At 59.1% G+C, this 21919-nt stretch overlaps 1 protein-coding gene across 1 annotated transcript in view; it reads left to right on the top strand.

Moving 5' to 3' along the window:
* Positions 1-5359: 5359 nt before the first annotated feature.
* MAST3 (microtubule associated serine/threonine kinase 3) overlaps positions 5360-21919 on the top strand; it is a 68116-nt gene continuing 51556 nt past the window's right edge. The window contains exons 1-3 of the mRNA XM_067561008.1: positions 5360-5460; positions 14798-14829; positions 16763-16852. Coding sequence (XP_067417109.1) covers positions 5422-5460; positions 14798-14829; positions 16763-16852 — 161 coding nt within the window. The 5' untranslated portion in view covers positions 5360-5421. The remainder of the gene's footprint in view (positions 5461-14797; positions 14830-16762; positions 16853-21919) is intronic.

Below are 21919 nucleotides of genomic sequence, written 5' to 3'. Positions count from 1 at the left end.
AAATACTGTTGTTCCCTTGGCTGGTTGCCTGTGATCCTGGGAGGGATGCAGAGTCTAACTCAACGTGCAAAGCAGCTTCCCCTTCGGCGGAGCCACACAAGGCTGATATCCGGGTCCTCTGTGACTCTGTCTGAGCCTGGTGAAAGAGAACCCGAGGGAGGAAACGTCTGCAGGAAAGACGGTGACAGAGCTGCCCTTCGCTGAGAGTGGCAAAGAACCAACTTGCTCTCCTTTGTCACCGCAGCCTAGGGAGCAGTATCTTGCTGAAGATTAGAAATATAGCCCCTAGCAGACCCAGAAACCGAACGCCACTGTTGGAAGGATGAATAATGTCTGGCCAAAGGGAGGTGTCAGATGATACCATGCAATTGTACTGAGCACACTACCGTACGGGGCAGAGACTTGGCTGGCGACGGCGGCTAACCAAAAGAGATGGAGGCGGCCCATCCCAGCTGGCTGAGGAAGATACGACTCATTTCATGAAGACCAAATAACACATGGAAAAGAGAGGGCGCTGCCCCCGCAGGAGGTTAGAAAATATCACCAAAGAAAGACGGCTCAGGGGCTTGGGACGTGCTGACTGTATGGGCGAGATGCTAAACGAGCATTGAATTGGGGACCTGAGGAAAGCACCAGAAAAGCCAAAGAAGACCTGCCTGAAGATAGAGACGGAGGAGAGGGGAGACCCTGGTATCATCGGCGAGGAAGTACCACAACTAGCGACTGACCCTAATGAGTGGAGGAACTGGACAGCCCTACGTCGTCAGCACCGGGCGGGCACAGAGCAGAGCCAAGGTCGAGTAGTGAGACCTGAGAGCCCAAAGCTTCCCTGCTCTTTGTGCCGCGGGGAGAGGTGATATCTCACCCCGGTGTTGGGCTGGCTGTCCTGGCCCCCCAGCTTAGCGGGAACAAGCACACAACTCTCCTGTCCCTAGGGCCCGGCTGTGCTTCCTGCGCTAGTGCCAGTGCTGCCACGGTGGGAGTGTTCGTGTAGACAGGCTGGTGCCACTTTACCAGCGTGTCTAGCTGCGCTGGGAGCAGCACGGGTGAGATGGTGCATGGCTGTGCTGCCCACAGCGTGGCACCAGTAACAATGGTGGGAACCATTAAGCACCCAGCGAGGGCTAGTGGGAGCAGCACGTAAGCTCCTGGCTTGTCCTTCCTCTGCCTACTGGCCACAGAACAGCAGCCGCCCGCAAAGCGCAGGGTCCGCTGGAGTCATGCAGACTGCACTACAGCACGGTCGGGGCAGCAGGCCTAGGGTGGGGTCTGCTACTCAACGCCCTCAGCGCTGCAGAAGCTGTGACGGGGTGGTGTCTCTGTCACTGGGGCCTGATGCAGGGCTGCAGCTGGGAGCTGGCATCCCACAGCGGGGAGAGCGCCTGGGGCCATGCAGCATTTCATGGGCATTTCACAGTTATGCATGAACACGGAGCAGAGTGGCCAAGTCTGCCAGGCTCAGGGCGGAGCCCAGGGCAGCATCCGCTTCCATCCTGCGTGGGCAGAAGCAGACTGAGGCCAGTGCAGGGCGGGGAGTGGCAGAGGCAGCCCCCCTCGCTCTGCCATGCTGCTCCGTTCTCCGAGATAAACAACTGTATTGTCGGGAGGTGGCGATGGTTTTTTGTTTCCTGTGGGGGAGATGAGTCCCCCCTTCCCCCCCCCGAGGACGGATTCCTCAGATCCCAAACAAACCACGTCCCTGCCCCTGCACTGAACAAAAGCCCCAGTGAGCGCCTCTGCAGAGCATTACTCACAAGCAGCCAGTGTCCCTGGGAGCCTGGCACTGGGACCGGCGCCGCCACATGACCGTCACAGATGGGGTGAGGCAAGCTGAGCTGGGTGGCACAGCAGGCTTGGCCCAGAATCCCCATTGTCCAGGCAAAGAGCATCCCCTTCATCAGGGATCAGCCCTGCTGGAAAGCGGCACCGGTGCAAGCCCCGTGGCCAGACCCTGCCCCTGAACTGAAGGCTGTGGGGCTTTCTTGACATGCTGACGTGAGGAAATCCCCCTGGCCCCTCTGCCCCACCGAGCAGGGCCGGCAGACCCAGTCCCTACCCACATTGTGCTCCGGGCAAGTGTCTTCTGCCTGCTGCCGCCTCCCCCCCTTATCCCGTCTCCCTCCTGACCTTGGAGAACCCCCATTTTGTCTTGTCCCTTTGAAAGCCACAGGGACAATGCAGGCCCCCTGGGAGCGTCTCTCCCCCCGCAAATGTGAAAGCAGAGTCCCTCCCTGCAAGTATGGCACTGTCCAAGCCCTTCTGGGCGGCCCAGGAGTCACAGGCTTCTGTGGTTGCTGGGCACCATCAACCCATCTGTTTCACGTCTCTCTCCCCCATCCACCCACTCACCTACCTACCACGTGTGTCTGCTCCAGCAGCTGCTCGCCGCATTTCAGCTCATCCAACAGCTCATAGCCCTTGAAAAGCAGAGGATCTACCTGCCTTCCCTCTCTCTGGGGGCGCTCCCCACTCAGCCCCAGCTCGAGACAGCTGCGTCTATGCAGTGAACACCCCAAGTCCATGGTCATCTGGGCCAGGCAGTCGCTGCCAGCCTGGTTATGTTTACTCTCCTATAGGAGCAAATGGGGCAGCTCGAGCCACTGGAGCGGGGCTGGGTCTCTGGAAGGGACTAGTCTATCACCACCCTCTTCCCCCATGCCCAGGGCACTCAGCTGGCTCTGGGAAGAGCCATGTGGGATTTGAAGCAGGCAAAAGGCAGAGGGTGGATTTGGGGCCAAGCCCCACTGCTGAGAGACAGGAGGCAGCAGAGAAGGGAAGTCCCAGCAGGACAGTCAGCCAGCCCCACTCCTATCTCAGGACCAGGTTCCTCCTGCAGGGACCACTGAGTAACATTGCCAGGGAGGTCAGAGCTGGGGCTGCCCTTCTACCCAGGAGCTGTTATAACAGAGCAGCATGTTAAGAACAAGAAGCCACATGGGGTCAGCTCAATGGTCCATCTAACCCAGCATCCTGTCTTCCGCCAGTCGTCGGTGCCAGATGTGTTAGAGGTAATGAATAGGGCACTATGGATGATCCATCCCTCATCGTCCAGTCCCAGCTTCTGGCAGTCAGAGGCTTAGGGACACCGACAACACGGGGCTGCATCCCTGACCCATCCTGGCTAATAGCCACTGCTGGACCTATCCTCCATGAACTGATCTAGTTCTTATCTGAACCCAGTTACACTTTTGGCCTTCACAACATCCCCTGGCAGCGCATTCCTCACAGTGACTGGGCATTGTGTGACGTGCTTCTTTATGTTGTTTTAAAGCTGCTGCCTAGTAATTTCATTGAGTGACTTTAGTTCTTGTGTTATGGGAAGGGGTAAATAACACTTCCCTGTTCACTTTCTCCACACCAGTCATGATTTTCTAGATCTCTGTCATATCCCCCCTTCATTATCTCTTCTCTAAGCTGAACAGTCCCCATCGTTTTAGTTTCTCCTCGTATGGAAACTGTTCCATACCCCTAACAATTATTCTTTCCCTTCTCTGTACTTTGTCCAATTCTAGTATCTTTTTAAGATGGGGTGCCCAGAACTGCACCCAGTATTGAGGTCTGGGTGTACCATAGATGTATAGAGCAGCGTTATATTTTCTATCCCTTTCCTAATGGATCCGAACATTCTGTTAGCTTTTGTGACCACTGCTGCAGACTGAGGGCATGTTTGCAGAGCACTATCCACAATGACTCCAAAATCTCTTTCCTGAGTGGTAACAGCTGATTTAGCTCCATCATGTTGTATGTGTAGCTGGGATGAAGTTTTCCACTGTGCATTACTTTGCATTTATCAACACTGAATTTCATCTGCCATTTTGTGGCCCAATCACCCCGTTTAGTGAGATCCCCTTGTAACTCTTCGCAGTCTGCTTTGGACCTACCATTCTTGAGTCATCATGTATTGTCTGCAGACTTTCCTGCCTCCCTGTTCATCCCCTTTTCCCAGGTCAGTGGTGAAGATGCTGAACCGCTCTGGTCCCAGAACAGATCCTTAGAGACTCGGCTATTTACCTCTCTCCACCGTGAAAACTGAGCATTTAGTCCATTGGGCCAGCTGAACCCCCTGCTGTACTGGATCAGACTGTTGGGCCAGCTGGACCCCCTCCAGGGCTGGAGTCGGAGCAGACCATGACTCAGCTAGTTCAGCGTCCCACCTCCCCGTTCCCGGGTTGGCAGTGAAAGGGTCCGCGAAGCTGTGGGATTCTTTCCTCATTGGGGCTCTTGGCCTCCGCGCTCAGAGCTCGGGCGCCAGACGAGGCCTGGTGTAAGGCAGCACCCACAGCTTACTTCTTCTCTTCGCTAACCCAGCCAGGCCCAGCAACCCAGCAACCCTTCCTGCAACCCAGCAACCCTGCCCTGCAACCCAGCAACCCTTCCTGCAACCCAGCAACCCAGCAACCCTCTGCAACCCAGCAGCAACCCTTCCCTGCAGCGCCTCACCCGACTCAGTTCATTCCTTCTAAGGCCAGCAGGGACCAAGCTGGTCCTCGGGCCCTGCTTCTCCAAGGGTGGGTCACCACCGCCAGGGACCCTTCCTCGCCTCCCAGCTGGACACGAAGCCCTCAGTGCAGGGTGTCTCCCCAGCAGCACAAGCTCCCAGCAGTAAATCTGGCCTGTCTTCCACCCGCTGCACTGGCTGCCCACCCTGTACTGCCTCCTTAACCGCCAGGCCCAGCCCAAAGCTCCAGGATCAAGGCCAGGCTGACCACGCTCCTCCTCTGGCCCAAGGGCGCTCTTGGCAGCAGGGTTGAAGTTCATCTGGGGGGAACAGCTCTCCGGGGGCGCCCCAGATTGTGGAATGGACCCCCCAACGAAGGAGTGTCCCAAACCTCCCCCCCTCCACCTCCCCTCCCCGGGGCATCGCTTTGGCCGGCCTAAAACCTGAGCGAGCGGCTGCTGCTTCTCCCCCGGGCCCGGCTGAGCGCAGGAAGAGCAGGTGCTCGGCGCTGGCCACAGTGCGCGGGGCAGGGCTGGAGCGGCTCGGACGCTGCGCGGGTGAGCAGGGGACGGGGCAGAACAACCCTGCGCGGGCCGGGCCGGGCCGGGGCATGAGCTGCTGGGCGTGGGGAAGGCCGGCTCGGCTCAGCTCAGCTCAGCTCAGCTCAGGGGGGAAGAGACCGGCTGTTCTCCGGCTGGGAGCTGGGCCGGGGTCTCATGGGCGGACCCTGAAAGATGCGGGCCGGGGGAACCCGGGACCAGGTCTGCAGCCCCCGGACCAGTGGGGCCGGGCCGGGCCGGGCCGGGGAAGGCGGGCGGGGCCGGGCGGGGCCGGGCGAGGCGAGGCGCTGCTGACAATTTCCTTGCGAGCAGCTGCCGGAGAAGCGCGGAAATCTCGTCGCGCCGCACGGCCGGGAGGGGCTCGCCGGGCTCGCCACAGGCTGAGCGCCCCGCGGGGCCGAGCTGCTCCGGGACCCGCCCGGCATGGACGAGCCCAGCCTGCTGCGGCGGCGCGGGTTGCAGGTGAGCGCAGCGCCCGGCCCGGCCCGGCCCGGCCCGCGGGGTGTCTGGGCGCCCGCCCGCCCGGGGTGAGCGGGGAAGGGCCCTCGGCGGGGCCGGCACAAATGCGCCTTGCTGCGGCGCTGGGTGTCTGAGAGGTGGGGTGTGTGTGTGTGTGTGTGTGTGTGAGGGGTGTGATGGGGCTGGTGTGTCTGAGGTGGGGGCGGGTGTGTGTGTGTGTGTGTGGGTGTGAGATGGGGGCGGGGAGTTGCATGTGTGACAAGGGGGCTGCTGTGTGTGTGGGGTGTGTGTGTGAGAGGTGTGATGGGGTTGTGTGTGTGTGTGTGTGAGGGGTGTGACGGGGTTGTGTGGGTGTGAGGTGGGGGTGGGGAGCTGCATGTGTGACAAGGGGGCTGCTGGGCTGTGGGGGGAGCTGAGGGGCTGCACAGAGCCAGTGTGTGTGTGTGGTGTGTGTGTGTGGGGGGGGCTGAGAAGGTGCCCAGCACCCCGTGTCTGGGGGTGGGGGTGGGGCGGGGGCGGAGGGATACACAGACTGGCCTTTCCTGGCTGGGGGAGCAGGGCAGCTGTCTAAGCAGCTCCCCGAGAAGTGCCCTGCTGTGTCCTGGCCGAGGCGGCTTGTTCCCACGTACGCTGTCCCGGTTGTTTTGCTCCCCGCTTCGTGCCGTCCGCAGGCCGCGAGCCAAGCCCGCGTGTCGGGCTCCAGGCTGGCGTGTGGCACTGAGCACAAAGGGGGCTGGGGCGGAACGTGGCCTCAGTGGGGCCAGGAGCCGTTGCCCACCTTGCCGGGGGTGCCCATGGGTGCATGCAGAGGCAGCCCTGCAGCTGCTCTGTCCACTGAATCCCCAGCTCCCGACGTTGGCTTTCTGCCCAGTGTCACCGGGAGCCCAGGGCTCGCTGCACTCCGCTCCTGGCCTGGTGTCTCTGGCCCCAGGGAGTCCAGCAGAGGGTGGGCTTGGTCCCCTGACAACCGTCTGCCCCCAGTCCATCCTCTTGGCCCCCACGCTCCAGAGGGCTGAGGAGCCATGGGAGGGAATAGGACAGGGTGCCCAGGGTTTGCCTGCAGAGTGAGGCTGTGCATGATGCCAATGGGGGGCTGAAGGGACGGCTGCAGCACCTGCGGATGCTCAGCGCTATCTGTCTCCCCTGCCCTGGAAGGGAAAGGCGGTTCGACGCTGGGTTATGCTGGTGAATTCAGAGCCCCAGCTCCGGGAGGGCAGGACCTGGCCCTGTCGTGAGGGAAGGGAGAGACCGCGGTCATGTGAGCACGTGTGTCTTGGCTGCTCCAGCCAAAGTAAGAGCCCGGTGTGTGTCCATCTGTTTTCCACTCCGTCCCAGTCCAGTAGGTACGTGCATTCCCTTCCCCTCCCCTCCCCTGCTAATGCTTCCCACTCAGAAACCCATGTGAGTGACCCGCCAGCGCTGTGCCTATGGCCTCTGGCTGGATAGAAACCCTTCCTGCTCTTCCCCACGCCAGGCCTGTTGCAGAGGACCAGCGAGCAAGGAGGTGTCACTTGCTGCTCTGGTTTGCTGTGGAGATGAAGGCTGGGTACACAGAACTGGGGGTGGCTTCGGCCAGCCAAACCCAGTGCCCCGGTCCGGCTGTGGGGCAGGCAGGCACTCTTGTCAAAAGCAGGTTATAAATTCCTTGGGGCAGAGACTGCATCTTAAGTTCTTCCTTAACGGCCACGTCATGGCGGCTGGTGGACCTCGTTTGCTCTCGGAGGCAGAAAAGGGGCCTGAGGCTACATTTGCCCTGCCAGCCGGGGTGTGATTCCCGGCGTGAGGAGACCTGCCCAGCAGCTGGTGTGCACACCAGCAGTGTTGCGTGGGAAGTGGTGGGAGGGGCTAGCCACCCACCCGGGCCCCATGGGGGTGTAGTCTGGCAGTCAGCTAGTGCCTCCATTTGCTGCTTCCTGTGCTCCTGTTGGCATGTTCATTTGAGCACCTTAGCTCAGCGAAAGTTAGCCTGAATGTGTCTCTAAGCTGGGAGTCACCCCCCACCTCCTCGTTAGACTTAACCTGAGAGTCAGGGACTCACTGGGTGACCTTGAGCGAGTCACTTCCCCTCTCTGTGCCTCAGTTTCTCCAGCTGCAGAAGGAGCTCGTTATGACAAACAGCTGTCAGGGATGGTCTAGGAACACTTGGTCCTGCCTTGGCACGGGGCGGCTGGACTAGATAGCCCCTTCCAGCCCGACGTGTGTGTGTGAAGCAGGGGCATTGGGAGGTGTAATGGGTGAATGTCTCTCTGGCTGTTGCAGCGGGACAAGGCGTGCAAAATGCGTGCAAAATTGTGGACTGTGCAACGTCAGCGAATTAAGATAAAAACCGCAGTGGAAGCCTAATGCTGCGAGATCTGCAGTATCGTGAATGAAGCAAGGCGTCCGGTATTCCTGTCATTCAGTCTGGCAGCTCCCAGGGGCCGGCATGCTCTGCTGTCTGCCTTGCATTCATCTTTCTCCTCCGGAAAACATCATGCTAGGAAAAAGTGCACCGAATGGGACCGTCCTTAAACACTCCTGCAGCCGGGTGGGATCTACGGGGAGGTAGGGCGTACAATGGCCCCCTCCCCCAGAGGCAAATCCTTCGTCAGCCCATTTGCCACTCAAAATCCTAAATGCCATGGCCAAAACTGGCTCCTTCCTTGAGCACATGTGAATGTGCAGGGACTGGAGACAGGTGAGTGTGTGGGGCGCTGTGCCACGAAGAGCCCATGGGGCATGCACGGGGGGGAGCTGTGCAGGGGCAGGGGAGATGCACTGGGAGAGGAGGAGCTGCTGCTTGCTCTGTAGGAGCTTGGACAGGCGCTGGTCCAGCTGATGGCCCCTGCAGAGCGAGGTGGCTCTCTGTTTCCCACACTCTCCCCTCTGCTGATGCTGGGGTGTGAGGCCCTCAAGCATCACGGGCAGCCTGACATCACCTTTGACTTCTAGTCCCTCGCTCCTTCCCACCACGGGGCACTGGGCTCAAAGCTCCTCCCGGGAATACGCTCGCTCATGCACACCCAGCGCACAGGTTGTCTTCGGCCACCCACTCTGGGGTGCGACACTGGGCCTCTTAACAGGCAGCATGGGGAACAGGCACCGACTCGGTGGACCACGGGTGGCTCCGTGTTGGCCCTGTGGGGCCGGTCAGCTCAGGTTGCAGGAGGAGGGCTGCCCTGCCAGGACCATCTCATTCATAAAAATGCTGCTGGAATCTAGACCTTTTATGCTCCTGGCTTGGCCTGTGCACACAGCAGATCTGTTCTCCAAGCCAGTCAGAACACACCTGATCAAAACAGACCCGGGAGGGAGCAACTGAACCCTTCTCCTGCAGAAGTTGTCGGGGTGGAGGGTACTGGGGGCGGGGATAATCTGAGTAACAGAGGCTGGGGGCTAGTGGGGGAAGAGATCATTGGCGTAATCGTGTCTCAGAAACAATTTTCCTTGGTTTTTAATGAGCTATATTCAAATTTTGCAAAATTAAAACCCTCCTTGCCTGCCCCATGACGTCCCTGCCCGGTCCCATTCTGCCTGCATCTCCCTGCCGCCTTATTGCTGGCTTTTGGGAGGCAGCACGGTCGAGTGGATGGATCCGTGGGCTGGTGTTGGGGTGTGTGTGTGTGTGTGTGTGTGTGTGTGTGTGTGTGTGTGTGTGTGTGTGTGTGTGTGTGTGTGTGTGTGTGTGTGTGTGTGTGTGTGTGTGTGAGAACATCTGCTCTCTGTCCCAGCTCTGCTGCCAGCGCCTGGGGTGCCCGTCACATCTCTGTGCCTCCTTCCCTGCCAGGGACACGGGTACGACACCCAGACACATGGGCCACACGACCCCCGCCAGCAGCTGTGCGGCTACTAGCTAATATTTGTGTGACATGGCAGGAACATGTGGGTGCTGTTACCCCCTGGTGTGCTGAGGTCTGGCCTGGAATCGGACCGTGCAGGTGCAGTGGGAGCCCTGCAGTGGCTGGACCCAGGCGGCAGCTCCAAGAGCTCAGGATTCTGTGCCCAATTCCTGCCGCCCCCCTGCTCTTCCAAGGCACTGACTTCTCCGCTCCCCGCCACCCCCTGAGAATCGCTGGAGCTCTTGGTGCATCGCAGCACTGTTACATCACTGGTTGCCATGGCAAATGCCTGCCTGCCTCTGCCATCCCAGCTTTGATCTGGGCAGAGCGAAGCCTGTTTCTTGTGGTTCCTGAATGAAAAGCAAAGCCAGGGGACGCTCCTGGCCCTGGGACGGCCACAGGAAAGGGCTGCAAAGGAATACATGAGAAGATGGGGGTTGGAAGGTGTCCTCCTCCTCTGACACCATGTTGTATACTTCTTGTACGTGGATGGTTGCAGGGCTGCTACTGGCAGGTCAGGAAGCCTTTGGTACCAGATATGGAGTGGCTACAAAGCTTCCTTCTGGGTGAGCTGCGCCCCAGATATGTTCAGGATCAGATCCTTTACTGCTCTGCCAGCTATAGCCAAGGTTCGTCTACACCAGGTGTGTTGCACACAGTGCCACTAGTGGCTGACCCATGCAGTAGTGTAGCATTGCATTCCATCTCCCCCTTTAACTTACACATTCCTGCCACTGACAAAATCTACAGGGTCACACTCTCTTTGAGGTTCAGTGTGGATCCGCTGTTGCGTGTCTCTGAATTGTACTGTTTTCTAATGACGCAACCTGAACCTATAACAGCCTGGCCGTCTGGCTGTACGTTGGTTGCAACCACTGGCTGTGGTTGATTTGGAGTCCTTACGCTGTCCTGTTCTGCATCCACCGTCTGTAGCTTGCTCTGTTGGTGGTTCTGTCTGAGGCACACATGTAGATGTTGGCTGTTTCTGAGGAACTCCCCAGGGTTAGTCTCAATCACACACGAGCACTGAATTCTTTTCCTTTACAACAGCCGGAGTTGGCAGTTCTTTGTCACCATCCAGTTTGATACAGACGTGATCGCCGGGTTCTAGACCTGGCAATTCGATGACATCTGTTAGATAAAAGTGTTCGTACGCTTCTTTATCCAGTCTGGCTATTCTTTTCCTGTCGGGGCACTTTGGAGACTGATTATTTTCCGACGTTGGTGTGGTAGCTCGGAGTGTTTCTCTGTCAGGAGGCAGGCTGCACAATGTCCAGTCGCTGTTGATCTATAGCTCAGAAGAGCAAGGGAATGATCGTCCTGCTGTAGCATGATTTTCATGGCTGTCTGTCCCTCTGTCTCAGACCCTGTCTACACTTACCTCCAGGATTCGGCAGCAGTCGACGGGAGTTACGCAAGCTATGTAAAAAATGTGCGTAACTCCCGTTGACTTCTGGGCTCCTCTGCTGTGCGCCGTCTTCACTGCACTGCGCTGACGGGAACCGTGTTCCCTTCGATGCAGCACTATGCCACTTGCGAAGGTGGTCTTAGTACGTCGATTTCTGGATCGACTGAGCAGGTCTTCACTGACCGCTCAAGCGATCCGGAGAAATCGATCTGACAGCGGCGACTTTGCCACCGTCTGTGTAGCCATAGCCAGTCTCTCCATTTGCTTGTGGTGATGTGGGCTGCCGGTAATATGATCAACATCTTGTTTCATTCAGAATGACTTAAATTCTGCTGCAGTGACTTATGGTCTGTTGTCTGTCACTAGTTCTTCTGGAATACCAACGAGAGCAAAAATGCACATCCGTTGCTCAAGAACACTGTGCCAGTTATATCTTTCAAATACATTATTTCTATATGTCTGGAAAAATAGTCCACTATGACCAGATGATGGCCTCTGAATTGCCATAAGTCTGTAGGTAGGCTCTTCCAAGGTCTATTTAATGTTTGTACAATGTAGGGTTCACATTGTCTCGTAAGTTTATTTGTATTGGATCTCCTTTCAAAAGTCCGGTATCATCAAATAATCTGTCAGGTTCTTCAACCTTTCTCGCTTGGCCCAGATGGCTGCCAACCTGCAGCTGAGAAGGTCTTTTTTTAATTGTAGCTATTGTGAAAGGTTTTTATCTGTTAACCCAGTAACCAGCCTGTGTCTGATACTTTCATGTTTTGCAGTCCCCAAATCACAGTTTTCAGTGAATGCATACAGAGCTCTTCTAAAACATTCAACATTTTCTCTTGGTTCTTGAATTCTCTGGGGAAAACATGCTCTTTCATAAACCACATTTCTTTGAGGTCTAAAGTATACATCAAACACAGCCAGAACCCTTTTATAGTCCTCTTTGTAAGTGTCTTCAGTAAAGGTAGAAGATGTAAAGATATGCTGTGCTTGCTTCACCATAGCATAAATTAAAGAAGATACCTGAGTATCATCCATTTCCTCCTGGAGCTTGATAGCAATGCAGAATCTTGCAAACGGTTGTTTCCAGTCTGTCCATTCCGAAGGTTTGTCCAAGCTGAAGTTCTCTGGGGCAGTGCAGAGTGGCATGTTGATAAAACCCTGCAACCTTTGTTGCTTTATTCTTTCTGTTTCTGTTCTCTGGCCCTAGTCTACTTCTGACAGCAGGTCATGCTCCTGTACCAGACATGGGCTGGCTATGGAGCTGCTTTCTGGGTGAGAGACACAGAGCCATTCACGACAAGATCCTGTAACGTTCTGCCGGGGGAGCCGAGGTTAGCTGAAATAAGGTGCGTTACACACAACTCCACCTTGAGGTTGACCTGTATAATACAAGTTAGCATTCGATTCTCGGGGTGGGTGGGGGTTTTCCCTGTCTGTGATGGAGGGAGACAGGCTGTGCAGCTGTGTGTGTGTGCGTGCGGGCGGGCGTGGGTAGCAAGGGTGTGTGTGGTGGGGTTGTGCTTGTGTGTGGGGGCATGTGAGTGCAGGTAGGGGGCATAGAGGCATGTGCATGTGTGAGTGGCCGTCTCGATGGTACGTGTGTGTCTGGCGCAGCGTGTGTGAGTGAGTGCGTGCGGAGGCCTAGCCTTGCCAGTAACTGTAATTTTACATGTGTGTCTACGCTGCGTACAGGTATTGTGTTGGGGCTATTGTATTGTGGTTATAGCTATTGTGCGTTGGAGAGGGGCATTTGTTAGCTTCTTGCTGGAGAGCACGTGACTCTGCAGATGTGGGTCTCCGGGTGTGAGGTCAGTGGAAGAGTCCTCGACTCTAGTGCATGCACAGGCATCTTGTGCAGCCTGACAACCTCCCGTTGTGCACCTACTGCCCCCCCCCTCCCCGAACTGAGCGGAGCTTGCATCTGTGCTCCTCGGCATGTCCGCGTGCACACCAGACAGCCCTCTCGCCGCACACGCACAGAGTGAGAGGCAGCTACGCCCAGCACCACTAGCTGAAACTCCCAGGTGCCTCCAAAGAATGGACCTTCATCCCCTCACGCCACACGCCAGCAAACAGCCCTGGCAGAAACATTCCCCAATGAGCGACACAATGCGCGGGTTCCTTGCTGCCTGCTGGCTGCACACGCACTAGAGGCTCACGCTGGGCAGGTGCTCAGCCTCCCAGCCATGCATCCAGGGCCGTGTTATCCATTAGGAACAACAGGCGGCACGGTGCCTCGGGCCTACGAAACTTTCAGGGCCTACGAAAACATTTTGTATATATCATTTTGTATTTGTATTTAAAAAACGATTGATTAATTGCTTAAAATCAAATCAGTTATTTCGGTCGGGGGCCTGCGAAGGCAAGTGTGCCTAGGGCCCAGGAAGGTCTTCAAACGGCCCCGAATGCATCAGGGATGTGCAGCCTTTCACTCCAGGATCCAGCTTTGCCAGCTCCTGGACAAGGTCACTGCTTTGCTTCCTCTCCCCCACGTCTGTCTCCCACCTGCACACCGGGCCCAGGGATCTTTGCCGGGAAATGCCACTCGCAGAGCTGGATTCCCCTGGCTGATGGCTGGTGTCCGTCAGGGCGGTTCGGTTTGTCAGCTGGGTCTGTGCTGCCGTTACCCGAGCACAGCAGAAGCGGAGCACGCTGCCTCTGCAGGACTCCTAGCACCGGGCGGGGCAGGAAGCAGAGAACGGGCTCAGAACTCAAGGGGGGCTCAGAGCATGAGACTGGGTCACGGGGGGCCGACATTCAGCATGTCTAGAGTCGCTTTCAGGGCAGCGTCCATGTAAGCAAGTGTCAGCAGCATGGGTGCCCGAGAGAAAACACAGCCACGGGCCCAGCGCTGGGAGCAAAGTCTGCCCCCGAGGAGAGGTGACTGACCCTGTGACGCAGGACGAGGCCAGCAAGGCTGCAGCTTGCCAGGATGCGGGGGAGAGCAGAGCAGGGACCTGCAGTGTGCCAGCACCAGAGCCAGAGATAGAACCCAGTGTTACCCACACACACGAGGGCACCACACCTGTACCCCAATCCGTAGGGCTCCAGGCCTAAACTTCTGTGGGCTTGCGGGGTCTTGTACCCGCGAAGGAGCCTTACCCAGTAATCTCCTTATTCTCTGTGCATTAACATTTACTCAGTGCTCCCCACTCCCAATGAGGCAGAGGAACTTCGGGTGGCCAGTCAGGATCAGATCATGTGGGGACTCCAGCTGCATGATCTGGTGGGCAGGGTGCGGAGATCTGGCAGCTCTGTCTTGGGCCGTGTCCTGGAGTTCGGTTCCAAAGCACTTCCCTTTGGACCTCCGTTTATATAGTTCAGCTGTGGGTTCTGCTTAGCTGTGCCTTAGCCAGTCCTTTAAAATTAAAGTGCTACAAACACCATCCTAGCCATTACGAAACGGTTCTTTAACTGATCATATCCCACCGCCTTCGCTGATTTAAATATTGCACCATTAATTATGCAACAAACAGAAACAGTCAAAGAACCGGACAGAAACCATTCAGATAAACACGCGAGAAGTGGAACCATGAGACAAAACAATAGAAGTGTGGATTTTACAACCACAACTGTTGACAATGATTCCTTGCCAGACCGAATGTTAAACATCGGAAGCTCTGTTTTTAGCTGGTGCTGGTAGGTCCTGTTAAGACAGTGGCAGTTTCTATGCTGTCTGATGTGACTGAGATGGGCTGTGAAGATGTGACCACACGCTTCTTAGCTTATGGCTGCTCCTGCTTTGCCCGAAAAACAAGGCCTCACTCAGACCGTACCCCAGGAGCCATGCCCCGAGCCCTGCGTGATCGCAGCCGTAACTAACGCTCAGCTGTGAGCTCACGTGGTGGCACCGCGTGTTGAGAGCTGGAGGGGGCTGAGCTGTGGCCATTTGTCACCTCCCAGCCGGCAGAAGGGGCAAGGGCAGAGGCAGAGCCTGGCTGGGCTGTGGAGTCCGATGTGCTGGCTATGCACATGGCCGCCTCGGACGCACTCCCTGCCTGAAAGCCCCCAGCGGCTCTGTGGCTGCGGCAGTCACGGTGGCTGGCAGGAGCTGCCATGGCGCATCGGGGTGAGCTGCTCACTCACCCCTCTCTTCTTTTCTCTCTCGTTGCAGAAGGAGCTGAGCCTGCCTCGCCGCGGAAGAATGTAAGTACGAGAGGACGGATGCCTCCCATGGCCTCCTCCTGCCCAGCTCTGCCTTTCAGCGTGTGCTTTAATGTCCCCCCTCCCAGCCCTGGGGACCAGCCCAGCACCTCCTGGACAGGACTTCTGGGCCGTCCCTTGTGCTGAGGGGCCCGGCTGGTCCCTGCTGGAGTCGGGGGAGGCGGGTGCCTTTTTAAGGCTTTCCTTTTTCTTTGCTCAAACCCTTTCCTTGCGGTGCAGCGCTCCAGCGATGTGCCTGGGGCACTCGCCGTGGCGGGGCACGGCCAGGTGGGGGGTGTCTGTTCGGAATTGACGGGTGGGGGTTTGCTGTCTCCTTTCAGCCGCGGTGTTCAGGGCAGCTCTTGCCACGCTGGCTCCGGCGCAGCTTTCAGTGCCCAGACCTAGCGCTAACGTCTCTGGCCAGACTCTCTCACCCGGTACCTGGTGGAGGGACTGACCCGATGGGGAGTGACCCTGGAGTTGCCCCCTCCCCCTGCACCGCTCTGCAAGTGAGGAAGCCAGGAGAGACGGGCACCGAGACAAACCCCTCCTGGCGCCGCGTCCGTGGGGCTGAGCCAGGGATGGGTTCGACCCTGGGTCTGCGCCGATGTGGGCGTGTTTGGCCTGTTTTGTGCTGGTACCTTATGGAAATTCAAGTGAACCTGAAGGCCAGGCTCAGCTGCCCCCTTGGGCTTCTGGGGCCCGGGGCCTGCGCGTGGCCCCAGGAACCTGGACACCCATGAACCCTTTGCCTGCTGATCGCCATGGAAAGCCAGGCTGGAGGGGCCGCTCTGCAGCTGGGGTCTGTGCCCAGGGCTCTGGGTGAGGCCAGGACTAGCCTGTAGACAGCCCAGCGCCGGGGGCAGAGCCGGGGAGCCGCAGGATCCCTGGCTCCGGGAGAAGGGCTGCGCGGCCACCTCCACCGCAGCGCCCCCCCCAGCTCGCGCCCCAGGCTCCAACCGCGGAGCCCCAGCGCTGGGGCCAGGCCGCCTGGCCGGGTCTGGCCTCGAGGGGCGCGGGGCTCCTGGGCGGGGGGCTCCTCGTGTCTGGGGGGGCCGGAGTCCCTGTGGAGCCGGGGGGGGGGGGGGGCAGAGCTCCGGCTCCAAGCAGCGCCTGGCGGGGGCGGGGGCTGTGAGCGGCCCCCTGAGCCCCGCGGTGGGGGGAGCCGGGGGGCGGCGCGCAGCGCAGCGTCCCTGCGCCGGGCCGGGGCCGCCTCCCCCTGCGGGAGCCGCCGCTGCTGCTGCGTGACGGGCGGGGGCGGCCGGTGCCCAGATCGCTCCAGCGCAGCCTGGTGCCTGGTGCCGGCCGCTGCGCGCTGCGGGGAGCCGGGCGGGGCGGCCGCCCCCAGCCATGAAATCGCGCAGGGACCGGCTGAAAATCCCGTCTCTGACCTTGGAGTGAGTCGGGGCCGGGAGGGTTTGCGGGGGGGGCCCAGCCCCCGGTTCGCTCCGTCCGAGCGGGTCCCCCCGGGCTGCCCCCTGCGCTGCGGGACCATCTGCAGCCGCGGTCCGGGGCCGGGAGAGCGCAGCGTCCCTGGGCCCTTCCCCGCGACGGGTCGCTGGGGCAGGGGGTGAAAGCTGGACCTGCTGCCCCCCCCCCCGACCCGCAGCCCCCTGGGCTCCCCCCTCCCAGCTCTGCCAGTGCCCCTCACCCCCGACCTGCAGCCCCGGCTACCCCAGCCAGGGCATCCCCCTCCCAGCTCTGCCGGTGCCCCTCAGTCCTGTCCCCCAGCCTCCTGCTGTCCTGGCCCCGGTCTCCCCCAGACACACAGCTCTGCTGATGCCCCTCGCCCCCAATATTCCAGCCCTGCTCCCCTTCAGGTACTGCTCAGTCCCGACCCAGCGGCAGGGTTTGTGCCGTCTGGCCAGCGGCAGGGCCACAAGGTGCCGAGGGGCCCGCACTGAATTCACACGCTTTGGTGCGTCTTGCTTTGCAGTTTGTCTCCAAGTAGCCAGAGCCCGACGCTGCTGAGCCCCTGCAGCCCCTGCAGCCCCTGCAGCCCGTTACTAACCCTGCATCCCTGGAGGTAAGAGCCCCCGTTCCCCCAGCCTGGGGGAGCTCAGCGCAGCTGCTCCCCGCTGGGCCCTACTGGGTTCCCTGGTGTTTACTGCAAGGGGCTGGTCAGGGCGGACGGAGAAAGGGGGCAGCCTGGGGGGCCGCCCTGGGGCATCCAGGGGGCTGTAAACCCTGGTGGCTCTGTTCTGAGCGGGAGCCGTGGGGCAGCGGGAGCAGGGCAGGCGGGTCACGTCGAAGAAGAGAGGTTCCCGTACAGCACCGGGTGCCAGGCAGCATCCCTGGTACTTGGGAGGATGCTGCAGCCACGCGCTCCCATCGCTCCTCTGCCCCAGAGAGCCGGCCCCGGGCCCCAGAGAGGCCTGAAGCTTCTGGCTGAGGTGCCTCATGGATGGCCCGGCGGGAGGTGGGGTGCAGGGGTCCAGTCAAGGAGCCGGCCGTGTCTGGAGGTGAGATGCCTGGGGCCAGTGCGGGGCCCAGCGCCCCGCTGCACCCCACGGGGCACTGCGGCATTGAACTCGGAGTAACCGCGCTGGGCGCCAGGCGCGTCCCTCAAACAGCCCCAGGGGGGCAATGGGGCGGGTTGGAAGCCTGTGGGTCCTGCTCCCTCTGCTGGATAACACGCGGAGCTGCAGGGGTGTCCCAGCACTGCCGTGGGGCCGGACGTTAACCCCCAGCAGGCAGCAGCCCGGCCGAGTCTGTGACGTTGCTATGCCCTTGCCCATGGGGGACGGGCTGCACCCCGCCTGTCTGCTACTCTGAGCACTCCTGCTCTGACCCCACTGGCCCAGCTTTGTGGGTCGGGCTGGGGGGCCTGGCTGTGCGGGGGTCCTGAGGGTCTGGGCTCTGCTCCCGGCTGGGCAGGTCGGCTCTCACCAGTCAGGGTAGGCTGGTCTGCTGTGGAGGGACTGGCTCTCGGCTATGCAGGTCGGGCCTGGCTTGGGGGGCCCGGCTGGAGGGTCTGTCTGGGCGGTCTGGCTCTAGCTCTTGGCTGTGTGGGTTAGGCTGGGGGTCCCCCTCTTGGCTGTGAGGGTTGGGTCAGGCTGTGTGCATCGGGCTGGCGCTGTCTCTGCATTATGGGCTAATAATTCACTTCCTCCTCTTGGCTCTGATTCCGCTAATGGGGGAACGGGAAGGGTTTTGTCTGGGAGGTTAATTCCCACCAGCCCCTGCCCCATCTGAGCACGTGGCTAATGTGAAATGGCGCAGGACGGCCCATGCTCCTGTGCGCAGGCTGTGCGCCGTGTCACAGACGCTGCAGGGGAGAGGCCAGGGTGGATTTGAGAGCAGTCGGCCGGGTGCGTCTGGAACAGCAGGGAATTGTAGCCTCTGGGTGACTGCTCACAACCCGGGGGGCGCTGCTCCCATAGTATGCTTGGCAGCAGAGGGGGTGAGGTTTGGGGCCGGGCATTCCCGCAGGCCGGGACTCGGGGAGCAGGAGCAGCGTGTGGGGACTGGCTTGGCAGACTCCATGCTGTGATGTGCCCCGTCGCCCGTAACCCACTGTCCTGGGCACAGCCGGGCAGAAGGTGACCTCGGTATTCTGCAGCTGTCCCTGCAGGTGGGCCACCACCGCGGCAGGGACTTCTTGGGCCACTGGCTTTTCTCTGGGCCGGAGGCTGGCGAAGTTTGAGCTGGTCAGTAGGTGGCAGCACTGAGGGGCCTGGTGGATTCCCCGTGGCGTCAGGCACTCCCAGGGCCCTTCTGCCCAGGTCACGGGCCCTGGCTGAGCCGGTGGAGTCGTGCTCACCCCAGGCTGTGGGGGGGCATTTCCGGAGCCAAGGTCCCTTCCCAGGAGCCGTGTGCTGCTGGGGGCTTCGTGCTGTCTGTGGCGGCAGCTGCATCGGTCTGACCTGGCAGGGCCCCCAACGACATGTGCTGGCTCGTGGGAGTCGGGAACGTGTTGGCACGTGCTGCATCTCGCCCTTCCACGGTCAAGCTCACAGCCCCCCAGGAGGGCAGCAGGCCCGCGGATCCCAGCATTTTGAGGTGCCATTTTCCTGCCCTTGGCTTTGGCATCCCTCCACCCTCGTGCGCCACGGTCATCCCTCCTACCCCCCCGCCCCAGCCCAAACTTGCCCTCGTACAGACCTCTAGCCTCCACACCCCAGATGGACCTGAATGTCCAGGATCTGCAACAAGCCGGGGAGACCGCACTGCCATGTGCCTTGCATTGCAGCCCCCGTGTAACCTCCTTGGACAGGCAATCCCAGCAGGGACGCCAGAGCAGAGGCCTCCGACTCCTGGGCAGCCGCCATGGTGTGATACCTTTCATTTTACAAAGAAGCTAGTTGTATCACGGCTGCGTGGAGCGTCCCCCATCTCGGGCTGAGCGCTGCCCCGGAGATGTCACAGGCTGGACAGGCAGGACCAAGGGAAACTCGTTATCCTCATTTTACTGATGGGAGCCAAGGCGCACAGAGAGAATCAACTTGCTCACTCATGGCTTCAGTGGCTGAGCCGAGTCCCGCTCCAGGCCGCCCTCCTCGCACTCCCTACCTGTGCAGGTGCCTGCAGGTCTTGGACTCTGGCCGTGGGCTCTCTAGCACCCTGCTCCGAATGCAGCAGGCTTCGCCGCCCACCTGGGTTTGCAGTACTCCGTGTACGGGAAGCAGCGCGTGCCCAGGTTTCTCCGGGTGGAGCTGGCAGCCCTGCGTGAGCAGAGCTCACGTTAAGGAGTCCGTATGAAGCAGCATCACAGAAACACAAGTGTTGCTTAGCAGTCCCCCCTGCCGCGAATCGGCTGCCCGTGGGGAGAAGGGCTGCATGTGTGCGTTTGCATGGTTAGCCCGGATGCACTTGGATCAGGCTGGCTGCTCGGGAGGGAGTTCAGCTGAGCATCAGGCTGGCAGTGAGAAGGGCAGCGTCTCAGCGAGGGCAGATCTGGGGCAGCAAGGAGGAGTTACTCCAAGCCTGACAGCGGCACTGGGCCCGTGTTTGTCGCTAGCTGGAGTACTGCGCGCTCTGCTGTGTGGGGCTTTATTTTGTGCAGCCTGTTGTGCACCCTGGGTGTCCCCAAACGCTTCCCTGAATCCGTGTCTCCGTTTACACTTTGTAAATGCGGGTAGGAAAGGGAGAGAGATTCGGGCTGTGTTCAGCTGAGATCAGTTCGGGTTGGGGAGCAGAGCTGCGGGAAGCCTGGTCTTGCCTCAGTGATGGTGATTGTTGGGTGACCAGAGTGACGGAGGAGGGGCCCAGAGAGACACAAGGGCTGGAAGGCGTCACTGTGGTTGTGAAGTGGGTAGGAGCATGGATCCTGCCCATGCTGTAGTTGCAGGGAGCGGGCCATAGTGAAAGGCTGGTGTGTCCCCAGAGGGGGTGGGTGGGTGGGTGTGTGTGTGTGTGTGTGCGTGTGTGCGCGCTCATAAGTGGTGTTATCTTTTTCCAGACAAAGCGGTAAATAGACAAATCTGTCGTGATGCCCAAATCTGGATTCTTTGAGGTCAGCACAAGGGCCTGTTCCCACTGCCACGGCATTAGCAGCACAGGATCAGGCTGTGAAGCACATCCCAGAAAGCGGCTCTCCTATGTTCGAGTGCAAGTCCCTGGTGCCCGTGGCACTAACCTGCCCCGAGGGCCTGAGTGACACAACACGTGCCATGTCACAAGAGCATCGGCAGAGAGGCTCATGGGGCCTTGTCACTAGGATGCTAGGCCTGGCTCTGGAAGCCTCTGAGTCCTTCTTCTCTTGCTAATTGGATCTCAGTGCTGATTGAGTGCGGTCAGTTTGCTGTGTGTATTTGTGCCCGTGTGCGGCATGACTGCATGTGCAGACATCCACGTGTGCTCCCAACTCGCCCAGCGTATGTGGTCAATAAACCAGAGGCTAGAGGCTTTTTTGGTTGGGTGCATTTTGACAAAGGTGGGGGATCTAATCCTAGCACAACAGGGCTTTGCTCTACCACTGTCCAGCAGAGGGGGGTGCTGGCTACACCACCCAGCCGTCTGACTCGGGAGCTGGGAATTTACTTGCCATTCTCCCGACCTATAAATCCCAACCCCCAGCTGTGGGACTGACACTTCTCATGGGAAGAGCAGGTCTGAGGAGTACAGAGAGCCCACAGGAAAGCCAGGGTCAAAGCCTTCACAGAGCTGAACCCAGCAGAGGCCCCGTGGCACTGGTGGCTGTGGGATTGGCTGGGACCCTTGAAGTGGGTGATGTCTCTCCATCCGTAGGTTGGCAGCAGGGGCACTAAGGTCTAAAGGGATGAGCTGCCCTGTTACAGGGTAAGGGATTCACTGAGGTAACTGCACAGAAACAGTCAAACATAATCGTCTCTTCTCTGCTGAGCCAGATTGTCCTGCTAGAACTGGGAGTGTGGTGCCAGCCTCTGCTGCTGCTTCTTCACAGCCCAGAATTAGGCAGGTTCTTTCGATGATAATTATTGTTATCTCCAGAAGGGAAGAGAGACACTCAACCAAACTGCACTGGGAGATGCTGCAGAGCTTGTTCCAGATGGCTGTCGCAGCTAGGGACAGATGTGTGCAATCTGGCTTATCTCCGAGTTAAGAACACACTGCAAGGAGGTGGGGACATGGCTTTCCTGAGTGAAACTTCATAGGAATAGAGTCCTGGGGTGGCAGGTGCTTGTTTTTGAAGATTTCATAGGCCCAAGAATAAACATCAGCTATTTGATTTGATTCTGATACAAGTAGGATTATGGGTCCAAATTCTCGTAAGTCAGTGATGTTGCACCAGTTTACACAGGCAGAAAATTTGGCCTAGGTAGTCAGCACACAGGGTAGCAGTTCCAGAATGATTCTTTACTGGTTCAGGCCATAAGACTGACCTTTCATAGCCAGAGAGAACTCCTTTTAAAGTCTGCCCTGGTCCACGTTACAGAGACAGATCGACGTAAGTTGCCTTGCATCAACCTAGCTCTGTGAAGGCTTGTCTGCACTAACGCTTGTCCACAGTACCACTTTTGTTGGTGTAAGAAGTTGCTCAGCCACACCCCTGAACACCATACGTTACACCAACAGACGCACTGGTGTGGACACTGCTATGTCAGCAGGAGAGCTTCTCCTGCCAACACAGCCACAGCCGTTCGTGGAGGTGGTTTTATTATGTCGATGGGAG

Source organism: Emydura macquarii, unplaced genomic scaffold (genome assembly GCF_026122565.2).
Source record: "Emydura macquarii macquarii isolate MOO-44397 ecotype Brisbane River unplaced genomic scaffold, CSIRO-AGI_Emac_v2 contig_306, whole genome shotgun sequence".
NCBI lineage: Eukaryota > Metazoa > Chordata > Testudines > Chelidae > Emydura > Emydura macquarii.
The sequence above is the reverse complement of the archived record's forward strand: the minus strand, read 5'-3'. Positions and strand labels throughout refer to the sequence as shown.